This window comes from Tachypleus tridentatus, chromosome 8 (genome assembly GCF_004210375.1).
Source record: "Tachypleus tridentatus isolate NWPU-2018 chromosome 8, ASM421037v1, whole genome shotgun sequence".
NCBI lineage: Eukaryota > Metazoa > Arthropoda > Merostomata > Xiphosura > Limulidae > Tachypleus > Tachypleus tridentatus.
Window position 1 is genome coordinate 25326596 of NC_134832.1, and position 12712 is coordinate 25339307.

The following is a 12712-nucleotide window of genomic DNA, read 5'->3' on the forward strand; positions in this document are numbered from 1 at the left end:
TAGTTTTGTTTCATGAGTATTCACATAGACTTTACTTATATACAGCCAGCCAATACTTTATTTATTGTATTTATCTTTCATGATTTATTTGTCAGCTTTCACATCAACACATATTGTAGTTGAAGCTTATCATACGCATATTTATATGTTTACCTCTTTAAACCTATGTTTACAATATCATTAACAATTAAATAAAAATATCAGTTAACCTAAAACAGAACCTTGTGTTCGGAACCTTGTAATTTTTAGTCATTGGATCGCTAATTATTTTCCCAATTCTTTTCACGTACCTCTGCTACTCAAAAAAGATATGAATCGTTGTTAGTATTAGAATAGTAACATTTGTGACAATGATAATAACAATATCCTTAGAACTGATATATTATGTTTTGATCACTACAGAACCCGCCTACTATATAGTTAAAAATCTGTTATTTTTTTACATTATTCAGGGCATATTGACAATAATCCCTCCTGATTTCTGTGTGAAATGTAATTACTGGCTGTGATTATTGGATATAGTGTGTCATGGTTTAAAATCAGAGTGAAGGACCTTAGAGGGATGAATTTACTCTGTATACACCATACATACAGAAGCAACGTTAATATATCTACATGAATCAATATCCCATGTCGAAAGAAATTGGTCTCTAAAATTGGAGGCGGTACCGCTGGGATATATCAGTGTCAAAATGATTATACCTGAGAATGGACAAAAAACAAATATTAGATGTCAGTTCGTTAAATATTATGTCACATGTGACATATAATATTGTTTTCCTACCCTCAGAATCATGGAACATGCAGTAACAAACTTCGTGTGCTCCTCTCTTCAGTTAGGTCTTAATCCCTTCCATCAAAATCAACAAACACTCAAAAACTGACCACATATATTCCTGTGTCCTGATTGATCTCAATCCTTACCCTTAGAATCATGAACCATATAATAACTAACCTTATGTATTTCTGGTATCTGGTATGTATCAATACTTATCGTTAAGAGTGGACCATGAAGTAGTTAAATTTGTACTTTTCTATCTCCTGATAGGTCTCAATCCTTGCCATTAAAAGAATGCTCTGTGAAACAGTTAACCTTGTTACACAGATAATCTCTCCACATTGATGAATCTCTGGAGAACATTGTTTTTCTGCCTAGAATATTGAAACGTGACGTGCAATGATAGAATATTTCAAAACAAGAAAGTTTTCGTATCTTTGCTTTGTTCATGTTGCAACACTTAACACATTTATAAAACCTATTACAATTTGTACAGACTGTAGATCGGCCGACTTGACAATTTTTTAGAGTATCATAAATGACTCGTAATCTGAGGGTCGCGGGTTCGAATCTCGCTCGCACCAAACATGCTCGCCCTTTCAGCCGTGGGGGCGTTATAAAGTGCGGTCAATCCCACAATTCGTTGATAAAAGAGTAGCCCAAGAGTTGGCGGTGGGTGCTGATGACTAGCTGCCTTCCCTCTGGTCTTACACTGCTAAATTAGGGACGGCTAGCACAGATAGCCCTCGAGTAGCTTTGTGCGAAATTCAAAAACAAACAAGTATCATAAATTACAATAAGTCATGCAATTATATTAATGTTATTACACATTAATTCAGTCCTCTGTCATAATCCGTATAGTAATAACTTACCCCACAATAACAAAACTCTTCATAGGTGTGGGGCTCGGCATGTCTAGATGTTTAGGGCGCTTGACTCATAATATGAGAGTCAAGGGTTCAAATCCCCGTTACACCAAACATGCTCGTTATTTCAACTGTGGAGAGTTATAACTTATGGCCATTCCTACTATTCGTTGATAAAAAGAGTAGCCCAACAGTTGGCAGTGGGTAGTGACAACTAGCTGCCTTCCCTCTAGTCTAATACTGCTAAATTAGAGCCGGCTAGCGCAGATAGCTCTCGTGCAGCTTTGCGCGAAATTCGAAAAAAACAAACAATCATAGATGTAATAACATTAAAATAATTTTCGTAATACTGAAGGAACATTACTTTAGTACAGTAAAGCCCTTTGTAAATATGCAATTCAGGTTTTCAAACGAATCGACATTTGAAATGATGACCCTCGAACGTGGCCCGGCATGGCCAGGTGGGTTAAGGCATCCGAGGGTTGTAGGTTCGCATCCCCGCCGTGCCAAACATGCTAGCCCTCCCAGCCGTGGGGACGTTATAATGTGACGGTTAATCCCACTATCAGTTGGTAAAAGAGTAGCTCAAGAGTTGGCGGTGGGTGGTGATGACTAGCTGCCTTCCCTCTAGTCTTACACTGCTAAATTAGAAACGACTAGCGCATATAGCCCTCGAGTAGTTTTGCGCGAAATTCAAAAACAAACAGACACTCGAACGCGGCTAACTCTTCAATACTGAAGGAATGCTGTGGGATATATGTTGGCTTCGTTTTTATTCTTAGCCATCCGAATCAGTAAAGGTCGTCGTTGATTCCTCATACTTTTTTTTTAGTGAATTTAAGACAGTTATAATAGCCTTAGCACAATGAAAGTTATCATCGTTAATAATGTTTGTATCTGAACGTTTTTTCAAACGATTGCTGCTAATGTTAGCACCTTAATTTCTACCACTACTAATAGGCAATTATATCGTTGTTATTGGAATCTTCAAAATTTCATTTAGAAATAAATTTACGTTTTATTTTGATTAATTTTTTAACCTCATTTAAAATCATGTCTGTTGAAAATTCATCCTTATATTGTCAATGTTCAAATTGGTTGTGGTTTCGTACAGAATATGTTGTATATTTTGTCTGAGATAATTTAAAATAAATGTAACAGACTGGTTGTATTAATTATTACAAAATTACACTTTGTTCATGCTTTAGATTTTGCTGTACTTTTCCTAATAAGTCTACGAGAAGATCTTATAACATTAACAAATGTCTACATTCGTCAGTTTTGTTAACGGTTGTTAGCCCACTGCACCTAGCCGTCCCTAATTTAGCAGTGTAAGACTAGAGGGAAGGCAGCTAGTCATCACCACCCACCGCCAACTCTTAAGCTACTCTTTTACCAACGAATAGTGGGATTGACCTCACAATATAACGCCCCCACGGCTGGGAGAGCGAGCATGTTTGGCGCGACGCGAGCGCGAACCCGCGACCATCGGATTACGAGTCGCACGCCTTACGCGCTGGGCCATGCCAGACCCGTAGAAGTATTCAGAACAGAGTTAATTTGTGGTGACCTTGTTTTATTAATTAAAGTTGGGAGTGTAATTACAATGGATAAGCTTTCTTTAATCACAAGTTCAATATTGGATGATCCAAATGAGATGACTGTCAAATTTGTAATCAAGATGGGATGGTTGGTGTTTTCAATTATGTGCGCAAATTGTGGAGTCTGGTGGCTTTAATAAGTTTTAATCAGTTCTATTATATACTCCCATATGTTCGCAGGCTCGCGGATGTATTTGGCGCATGGCTTTACCAATGGAAGAGACATTATAGTCATCACCTGTGTTCGTAATACGAGGGTCGCGGGTTTGAATTCCTATCACACCAAACAAGCTCTCCCTTTCAGCTGTGGGGGTGTTATAATGTTACGGTCAATCCCACTATTCGTTGGTAAAATACTAGCCCAAGAGTTGGCAGTGGGTGATGATGTCTTCCCTCTAGCCTTACACTGCTAAATTAGGGACAACTAGCGCAGATAGCCCTCGTGTTGCTTTGCGCGAAATTCAAAAGAAACCAAACCACCACCTATGTGTTTATATACGATCTAGGGACATAAAGGATTTTCTATTTTAAAAGATAATTTAAATATATTTTGTAGTGGAACTTGTAAATAAAACATTTTTATTATTTTTAGAATTTGTGCTTTGCTAGGAAACTTTGCTTACCTAAAAACTTTAATGGGTATTTATCAACAGTGTATGGTTTATTTGGGGGTTAAAATATACGAGAAAGGAACTTGTGTATTAAAACTTGAATAGAATACAAGTGATAGCCGTTGTTAAATAAAATTTTCTATAAGGTGGTGATTTCGGTATGAAAAGAAAAGTAGTTAGAACACGTATTATATGCTCTATTGAGAAGACTAAGTATAATGTTACGTTTAAAAAAATAGGAGTAAGACTGTCAAATCGAGTATGTAAATCTGTATATGTTTCTTTTCTGTGATAAAGAGATGTTTTGAAATTATTTGATTTACTGATTTGAATGTCAAGAAAAGGCAATTTAGCGTGTTTTTTTCCCAGTTTCATATGTATGATTAATGTTATGATGTTACTAATTTAAATAATCCAAAAAATATTTGATATGAGTGGTTTCGATAGAGTAGAAACGTATCGTCAACATATCAACTATATAATGTTGGTTTGTATTTAGCGGGACAGGTGTCCAACCAGGAACGCTCATAGTGACAAAGAAATATGTTAGCAAGTGTAGGCCCTAAACGTGAACCCATTGCTACACCATCTATTTGGTTATACAGCTGATCATTGAAGGCAAAGTGGTTATCTCTGAGAGAAAGGTTAAGTAATTCTTCAAACTGTTAGCAACTAAAGCTTGTGTATGTTTCATATTTGTAGGAGAAAGTTTCTTTAAGAGTATTAGTACTGTATCCTCGAGTGGTATTTTGTGAATAGAGATTCAATGTCAAAACTTCCAAGTAAATATCGATCAGCATTATTAATTTCAGAATTTTTATGTGCAAAGGAACTGGTATCTTTAACTGCAAACTCGTTGAAAGTGAGAGAATTTAAAATAGGAACGATGAATTTAGTCATTTTATAAGCATGAGAACCGATTTTGGATAAAATGTCTTGAATGGTTGAACTCTGTCATTCTTATGACTAGCAAACCTTCTAACATATTATTAAACTTCTTCAACGATATTTGCTGTGACAGTTATCACTGCACCTTGTTGGGGTGGCCTTTTTTGTTCAGGCCATTCAGTAGTGCAGCGACATCAGCTTAATTTGGGATGAACATTTTGTAGCATCCTGCTAACTCCAGGAAGGATTTGGCATGCTGTTTGATCTTCAATGCTAGTGCATCTTACACGTGGGTTAGCTTTTATTCTATGGATATATGTTGGTTGCCCAACTTGTAATCAATAAAGTCTGGCACAGAATAGCTGATGCAGCATTTAGATGGTTTGATGGTCAGACTGCTGCCATCGTTTGCTTAAACAGCACTCCGAGTTTATTCAGACAGTCTTCTCATCTAGCTTTGTGGATTAGAAAACCATCTACATAATGATAGTTTTTAGTGATTAAGGAAACGTCTTTCTTATCATGCAGTTGTATGTCGTTGCTGAGTTATCTGACCCAAATGACATTTGCTTAAACTTAGAATCCATCTGTTGTTACAAATACTTTTTCTTTTGGGTTTTGCCACCACTGGAATCTTCCAATAACCTTTACCGAGCTCACTCTTAATAATAACTTAGCAACCATATAGTTTTGCCATAGTATTCTCTGGATTGCCGATAGGTTTGGAGTCTAATATATCACGAGATTCAGTTGTACAAAAGGTATTTTGAGCTATCCTTCTCCTTTACGATTACCACTAATGAACATTAAGCTGAATTTAAAGGCTCAGTGGTTCAACTTCTATACTTGCCTTGACTTCTTGCTTGATCTGCTTGAACTTTCTAGAAACTTGCCTAGAAGTTTATAAATCAACGCGCCAAGAGAGATATAGAAATAATATCATTGGTCAACTACAGTCAATATACCATAAGCCTCGGAATCTATGTTTGTGATTAAAACTTATTAATCGGAAAACTATAGAATTTGTAACGTACAGTAACGTGAAGAATATAAATCTTGTATTCACCTGTGGGACTTCTCGCTAGGCAAATAATACTGCCTGCAGGTATTTGTCCCTGCCACATGGCATCTTGTTATTTTCTTCAGCGTGCTCTGTACAAGCTCTGGGATTGTATGAAGCGGTAAAGAGCTGACTTGTGGCATATGGGTCTGCACACTTCTTTTATTATTTCTGAGGTAAACTGAGTCTCTCTGCTACCCAAGAAAGCCTACTCTGCAGTAAACTTACGGGAGAACTTCTGCTACTCCCTCTGTTTCTATCTTCAGAAGTGTTATAGCTTCTGAGTAACATTTCACATAGCTGACTACTGTTAGCACATACCAGTTGTCCTTGTGGGTCAATCAAATCCACAGCTACTCTGCTGAATGACTTTTTCATGAGAGGCATCTCACCCAGTGTCACCTTGGCTACCTTCCCTATAATTAGTTTCTTTGGCAAATTTAACATATCCTGCAGAATCTAGTCACATCTACAATGATTTATCATCTCCAAATCACTGGAAGTTGGTGATAGTTTTGTCTGTTATCTTATTTGCTCTTAGTTGTCCTCCCACAACTCGTGAACCAACTTTATCACTTGACTCCAGTATTTTGTTGGTACTTTGATATGTTTAACTTTCTCAGTAGAACTGACCTCCTATTTTGCAAGTCACTTTCTTTTTGATCTTGAGCTCGACTTTCTCCCAGGCGCTTTTTTAAACATTCTGGAGTGAAGAGTCTTCTGTGCTTCAATTACTTCCCGTAAACCTGCCTTCAGGAGTCACCTTTTGAGTCTTGCAAGGGCTTAATGTTTTGCTTGCTTTTCTTTTATTGAGCTCTTGTAGTGACTACAAATGCTTCATCAGTCTTCTTTCTGTCTGATTCCTCCAAACTTCTACTCCTTGTTATATTTCCAATCACCAACTCATAGATGGATACCTTCATATACATATTCTCAAGGTCTTCCAAATAGTAGGGATTGTCCACCTTTATTCTTGCTATGGGAACTTGCTGATCATCCCGTCAATCAGTACATACAAATGTATCTTGCCCATCATCTTGTTATCGGAAATTAGACTGGTTTCCACTGCTGCATCAAGTGTCTTTAGGACTTTCACATTCTTCTCCCTGACATAGCCTTCACGACCTGACATGTTGTGGTTTGTTGGCACCTCTCGAAGTTTGTCGCATGCTCCAATCACCACATGCACTGTTAGATCATTAGCTAACGTGAGCTAACAATCAATAATTCACTCTACAATCATGGTGCGAGCGCTTCCTTCCTGTGATGAAGCCAATTAATTGTCTCTGTTCTCTTTCTCCTGGCAGTAGCATTCATGGGGGCAATCACTCATTTCTTGTTTCTTAACAGCACCACTTTTGTAAATAGCTCCAGCTGTTTTGCGTTGAGATTTCTGCTATTGCATGCTGGAGACAGACTCGCACTCCTTTGCAATGTGTCTCATTTTATAACAAACATAGCATCTTTCTTTTGGATATTGACTTCTTGTCACCTTTCATGGCACTTTGGGATTTTGGAAGGGCGATGCCATACACATACGCACAAAGCTGAAGATGAAAGGCGGAACTTTCGAAACTTCGTCCTCTATACTTGTATTTCCACAAAAAGCAGTTGTCATACATTCAACCAAATTTCATCACGACGTCTCTGTCTAAGCAAACTATCATAGAACTATATACCATATTTCGATCTTTTCTTGTTAGTTCGAAGATTTAATTGCGAGTCTTCCATTCTACGCATAATAAGCTCTTTAAGAAATCTCATACGTGAAACCTGTAATAATGTCTAAATAGTTAGTTACTAGCCACACTATTTCTGCAGTCTCATATACAACATAAACCAGTAAATTGCGTATTTTGAAACCATTTGAAAAAAGATGTAATCAGCAGTTTCGAAATGCAAAAGAATCGCTTGAGAGCGAAGACATTAAAAATTTATATTTTTATACGTAATTATCATTATAAATATACCCCATTATTATAATACTACTTTTGTATCTGCCATTGAAAACAATTTCCATTTTGTAAAACTTTATGTACGTATTTATATAAGTGATTTTTAATTTTGAAAATAAATGTAGAAAAACATCCGCTAGTTTATAACAATTATTCTCACTTCGCTAAATTTAACTTCTCTACTTCCTTCTTCAACTGTTACAATGGTTTGTTTACAACATTTTCTCGAGGTGTTGTGTTTAAACTTTTGAAAATGGAAAACAATATTTGTACCATCTTACAGATTATTTTTGTATTTAAACTACCAAGAATAGAAATAAAATTATAATTTTGAATAACAGGTGAACGTACAAATATAAAATACATATATGAAATCCATTAAGAATTTGTGATTTATTACTTTCGGCCTACAGGGGAAGAAATTCAACTCACAGTAACATCACTCATCGAGATTCAAGTGATGAAAATAGGTGTATGCTAAAGGCTTAATTAAAGGCAAAGGATTTCAGTCACATGATTTACATAATTAAAACTAAAACTTAGCAGCAATTTTCTTATTCTACATCTAATTTACAAATGGCAGTTTACTGATGATCAAACAATTGCAGAGAAATTAGATGGGAAATCTCATATAATTTTCATGTCTCAAAATGGGCAACTGTTTCTAAAAGACATCCATTGTTATAACTAAAGTAGTGTCAGGGAAACAATAGTACGTATATATTTATACAGAATTTCAAATCATACATCAAATGTAAGAAGTAAACATATACACACACAAAAAACAATATATTACTTTTGTATCGAAGTGTATGGTTCCATAAGTACTTTCAGAATATCAAACAACTATTGTAAGAAAATATATTTATTTAATTGCTAATTTCACATATATACTATAATTATAGTTACTGATGAAACATAATTCATGTTACCTGTTTGTGAAAATGAAATATAACAAAAAATTATTGCATAATTTGTTTTTCAGTGTAAGTTAAATTGTATATCTTTCTCATGCTTCCTTGTAAAAAAAAGAGAGAAGGACAGTAAAGAAATAAAATAATAATACATGGAACTTTTGCCAAACCATTTATAAAGTTTTATTACTGAGGTCATAATACTTTTAAAGTATGTTGCACAAACTACATAAAATTATCAGAATGGTGTTTTGAGTTAAAGTGAGTTTCCATGGAGTGTTTCCTTGTGAATATTTTCCCACATACAAAGCAGGGAAAATTACGGTGGCTCTTGTGTTGGTGATGAAAATGAGACCTCATGGTACAATAGGTTCTGAAGGTTTTGTGACAAACTCCACATCTGTGTTGTGGGAGGTTTTCTTCTTGGTTGTTTTTATATGTCAAATTCACTGCAAAACATAATAATCATTATGATACTTGTTATCTACAAATAAATAAAATTGAAAGAAAATGAAACTGACCTTACATTCAGTGACAAACTAAGGATACAGTAGCTAATCCAAACTCCTTAGCTTGTAAGATACAAGGAACTATATTATTCATTTAAGAACAAAAAGAAGCATTACATAATTACAAAATAAACTAAGAAAACTAATGGCAAATCAAACTGCTGGGGTAATATACATTTCAGTATAGCACCACAAAAAATTACTCATCAATACTCATTGACCTAAATTGTCACTAAAAAGAATGAAAATAATCTATAAAAAATCCTCAAACATCAGTAACTGGAAACAGTCTTCCTATTTTCCACTGCTCAATGAAATTTTAATTACAATATTGCAATGATAGATTTTTCAAAAACTGTCTTAATTTTTAAGGTCATATTTCCAATTCAGCTTGTGGGAATGAAATGTCAAATGTATGAAGTGGTTTGGTTTTCCTATCTTTAAACGAGACCAAAATATATAAATCATACTGTTCTATAAATACTTTTGCATAACACTCATTTCACTTTCTCAATTTACTTTATTTTCCACTCCCAAATAAACACAATTTCAAATTTGTACTTTGGTACTATGAAATAATATGTTCTACTGGATGTTGTTTATCTTTAAACTGCATAGACATTGCATTGATTTAAAAATGTTAATTTCATCCTAAATGCATTTTAAAATATACATACATGATTTGTCAAATATTATAACTGCCTGAGCTTTGGTGTTACATTTTAAAACAATTTTCAGTTAAATATTTGTTTAGGTTTACATGATTATTCTTATATGGAACAAAAATTTATTTAAAAAAAATTGTTCTTATTATACAATTTAAAGTGAAGTTTCAATAAATATACCTAAATTTATGGTTCATAAATGAACACTAAAAATTAGTTTATCACTTACAACAATGAAAGGCTTATCTTTGCACAATGAAATAAATTTATAAAAGTATGTTAAATAGTTGGTGACTAGTGATCAGAAGTCTACTTAATAATTACTTTAAAATATGCAAAAATATAAAATTATAATAAAGAAATAATTGCTTTATCCTAGTATGTTATGAAGATATAACCACCTCTTATCCTTAAGAAACTACTTATACCTAGTTTAGGAAAGTAACTCATTTCTGTACTAAACAAAGAACTTACTTATATCCTTACTAAAAAATAATTTCTTCTGTGATTAAGCTAACCTTGATTTTCAAAGTCTAAATTAATATACTTCTACAAGGTTTGTCATCGAGCTAGCCTGCACCATTGCTGTCAAAAGTCAGCATTGAGATAGCTCTAGTCAAAATAAATTTGTCAGTTATTATGCATAAAACTACACAATGATTTTCCTGTTGTGTGACCACTATAAGTATTAAAACCCAGTTTTAACATTATTAGCCTTCAGACTTACCAATAAGCCACTGCAGAGGCATCAAAGTAAGGAGAGACATTAAACCACTTCCTGAAACTAACCTTACCTTTATTTACTAAGAATAAATACAAATATCTTCACAAATTGTCAATATTAGTCAAAGAAAGAAAAAATTTACATGTTCTCAATAAAACAATATATATTTTGCAACAAAATGCACTTCAGTTTTGGTTATAACTTTCTCGAATTTATGAAACAAACCTGCAATTTATGATAATATAAACACTTTTTATAAAAATGATCAAAAACCTATTTTAGAGAAGAGCAAAAATTATTTATTCAGATATTACTATTTATAGTAAGATAATGTATTAAATGGATATATTCTCACCTGATCATCAAAATGTTAATCTTCTTTTCTAATAAATTAACAGTTGATAGGAAAGAAATACAGAACTTTGTTTAAATGCACGTAATTATCTCAATATGAATTACCAATGTACGTGTAGATTATCTGCAAATCACATCCTATAAAAGGAGCTTATGTTTTTATATTTACATCTGTTAATTTCCAAGAAATTTAGTGTATGTAACACATCCATGCTAATTTTCTTTCAATAAATGAGTTGATTATTAAAGTACTGAGGAGCAGAAATAAAATTACAACTTTCCACAATAATTTCTTTTTGTTTGTCTTTTAAACACAAAGCTACACAATTATTATCTATGCTCTATCAACCACAGATATCAAAACATGGTTTTAAACATTATAAGCCTACAGACTTACTACTGTCCCACTGGTGGACCCTAAAAATATGAAGGAGGTTAAAACATCCAAAATGATCCTTATTTTTGAATACTCAAAGCTGAAAGTATCAAACAATTGCTGTTACTGTATAATTCCACTGATAACTACAACATACATGAACCCTGACATGTAATGTTATAACTGGTGTAAAAGAAACCAAAAACACGTAAGGAAAATATCAATAAATAGTTTTTTCCTTTAGAATTTGATATAATAATTAAAAGTCAGAATCAGTTTAAAATACCCAAAATAAAGAAAATAGTATTTTTTTTAATATGGTGGTCTTTGGTACCTTTATAGCATCGAAAACTTTCACATTTATAAATGCTGTCTGCACACACTTTAAAAGTACAAGTTAAATTAACTTTCTCATGAAATACTATTACACATATTTTTATATAGAGCAATTTTTTTTGTTGAGTTCATTACATGTGCATCCAATTCCATTTTACACTATATTCATAAATTTTAATAATAATAATCCTTGTTTTAATTTCTGTACAAAAAAACTTAAGGACTGATTTTCCTTCCCTTTTTAATATCACTGACTAAAAACAAAATATGTATAAAATTGTATATTATAGTTGTTTTAGTTTTGCAGTCCACAGTATAATTGTACAACTTAAAAAAGTGCTTTCATGGATTTTATTTACAATACACATTTTACAATTTTATTTAGTGAGAGTTAAAATAATTCTTTGCTATTATGTTACTCTCTATAGTACAGTATACAAGAGTGAAATACATAAATGTAGCTTGGTTATTTTTAGTTAAGCAGGTGAGATAAACTAGCAAACAATTCATATTTCTTTAAAGAAAATACAAAAGAAACTCCAGATAAAAAATATTCAAAAGATACACCTGAAGCATGAATCTAGAAACAAATCTTATGCAACACTGTTTAGTGTTAAATGTAAAAAAAGAAAATACTTTAGTTTACTTTTTCCATTTGTACCTAAATTATCAAGATTCTGGCAGCTCTTTTCTATTCAGTAAATATTTCACAAATTAAAACATTTCATGTTAAAATGCAGGTTAAACTTGATAGAAGAAATTGCATCAGTGATTTTTAGTTCCTTCCTTTTCTTTATATACATATATTTTATGAGTATTTCTTTTATGTTTTTCAAGTGACTGCAACCACAAGAACTCCTTGAAACAAATGTCACAGTAAAATCTCCTTCTATCTATGTTGTGTGTGGCTATATGTCGAAGAAGATTGTACCTACGAGAATGTTCTTTTCCACAAATACCACATGTCAGATCTACCTGTCGTCTTCTGAGTCTTGATAGTGGTATACGAAAGATGTCTATAAATAATAATAAATGTTAAATAGTTTTATACTTTCATTTTCTAATTATATGATAC

The 12712-nt window shown here is 33.2% G+C and overlaps 1 protein-coding gene across 12 annotated transcripts in view; it reads right to left on the reverse strand.

Moving 5' to 3' along the window:
- Positions 1 to 8832: 8832 nt before the first annotated feature.
- Positions 8833 to 12712, reverse strand: part of LOC143258705 (PR domain zinc finger protein 14-like) — a 75521-nt gene continuing 71641 nt past the window's right edge. For 6 of the 12 annotated variants that reach the window (XM_076518149.1, XM_076518148.1, XM_076518147.1 and 3 more), the window contains 2 exons: positions 12573 to 12653; positions 8833 to 9122 (listed from right to left, as the gene is read on the reverse strand). In XM_076518149.1, coding sequence (XP_076374264.1) covers positions 8899 to 9122; positions 12573 to 12653 — 305 coding nt within the window. In that variant the 3' untranslated portion in view covers positions 8833 to 8898. Of the gene's footprint in view, positions 9123 to 10622; positions 12654 to 12712 lie in introns of those variants that run through there. The other 6 variants (XR_013032473.1, XM_076518154.1, XM_076518164.1 and 3 more) reach the window with 3 other exon arrangements.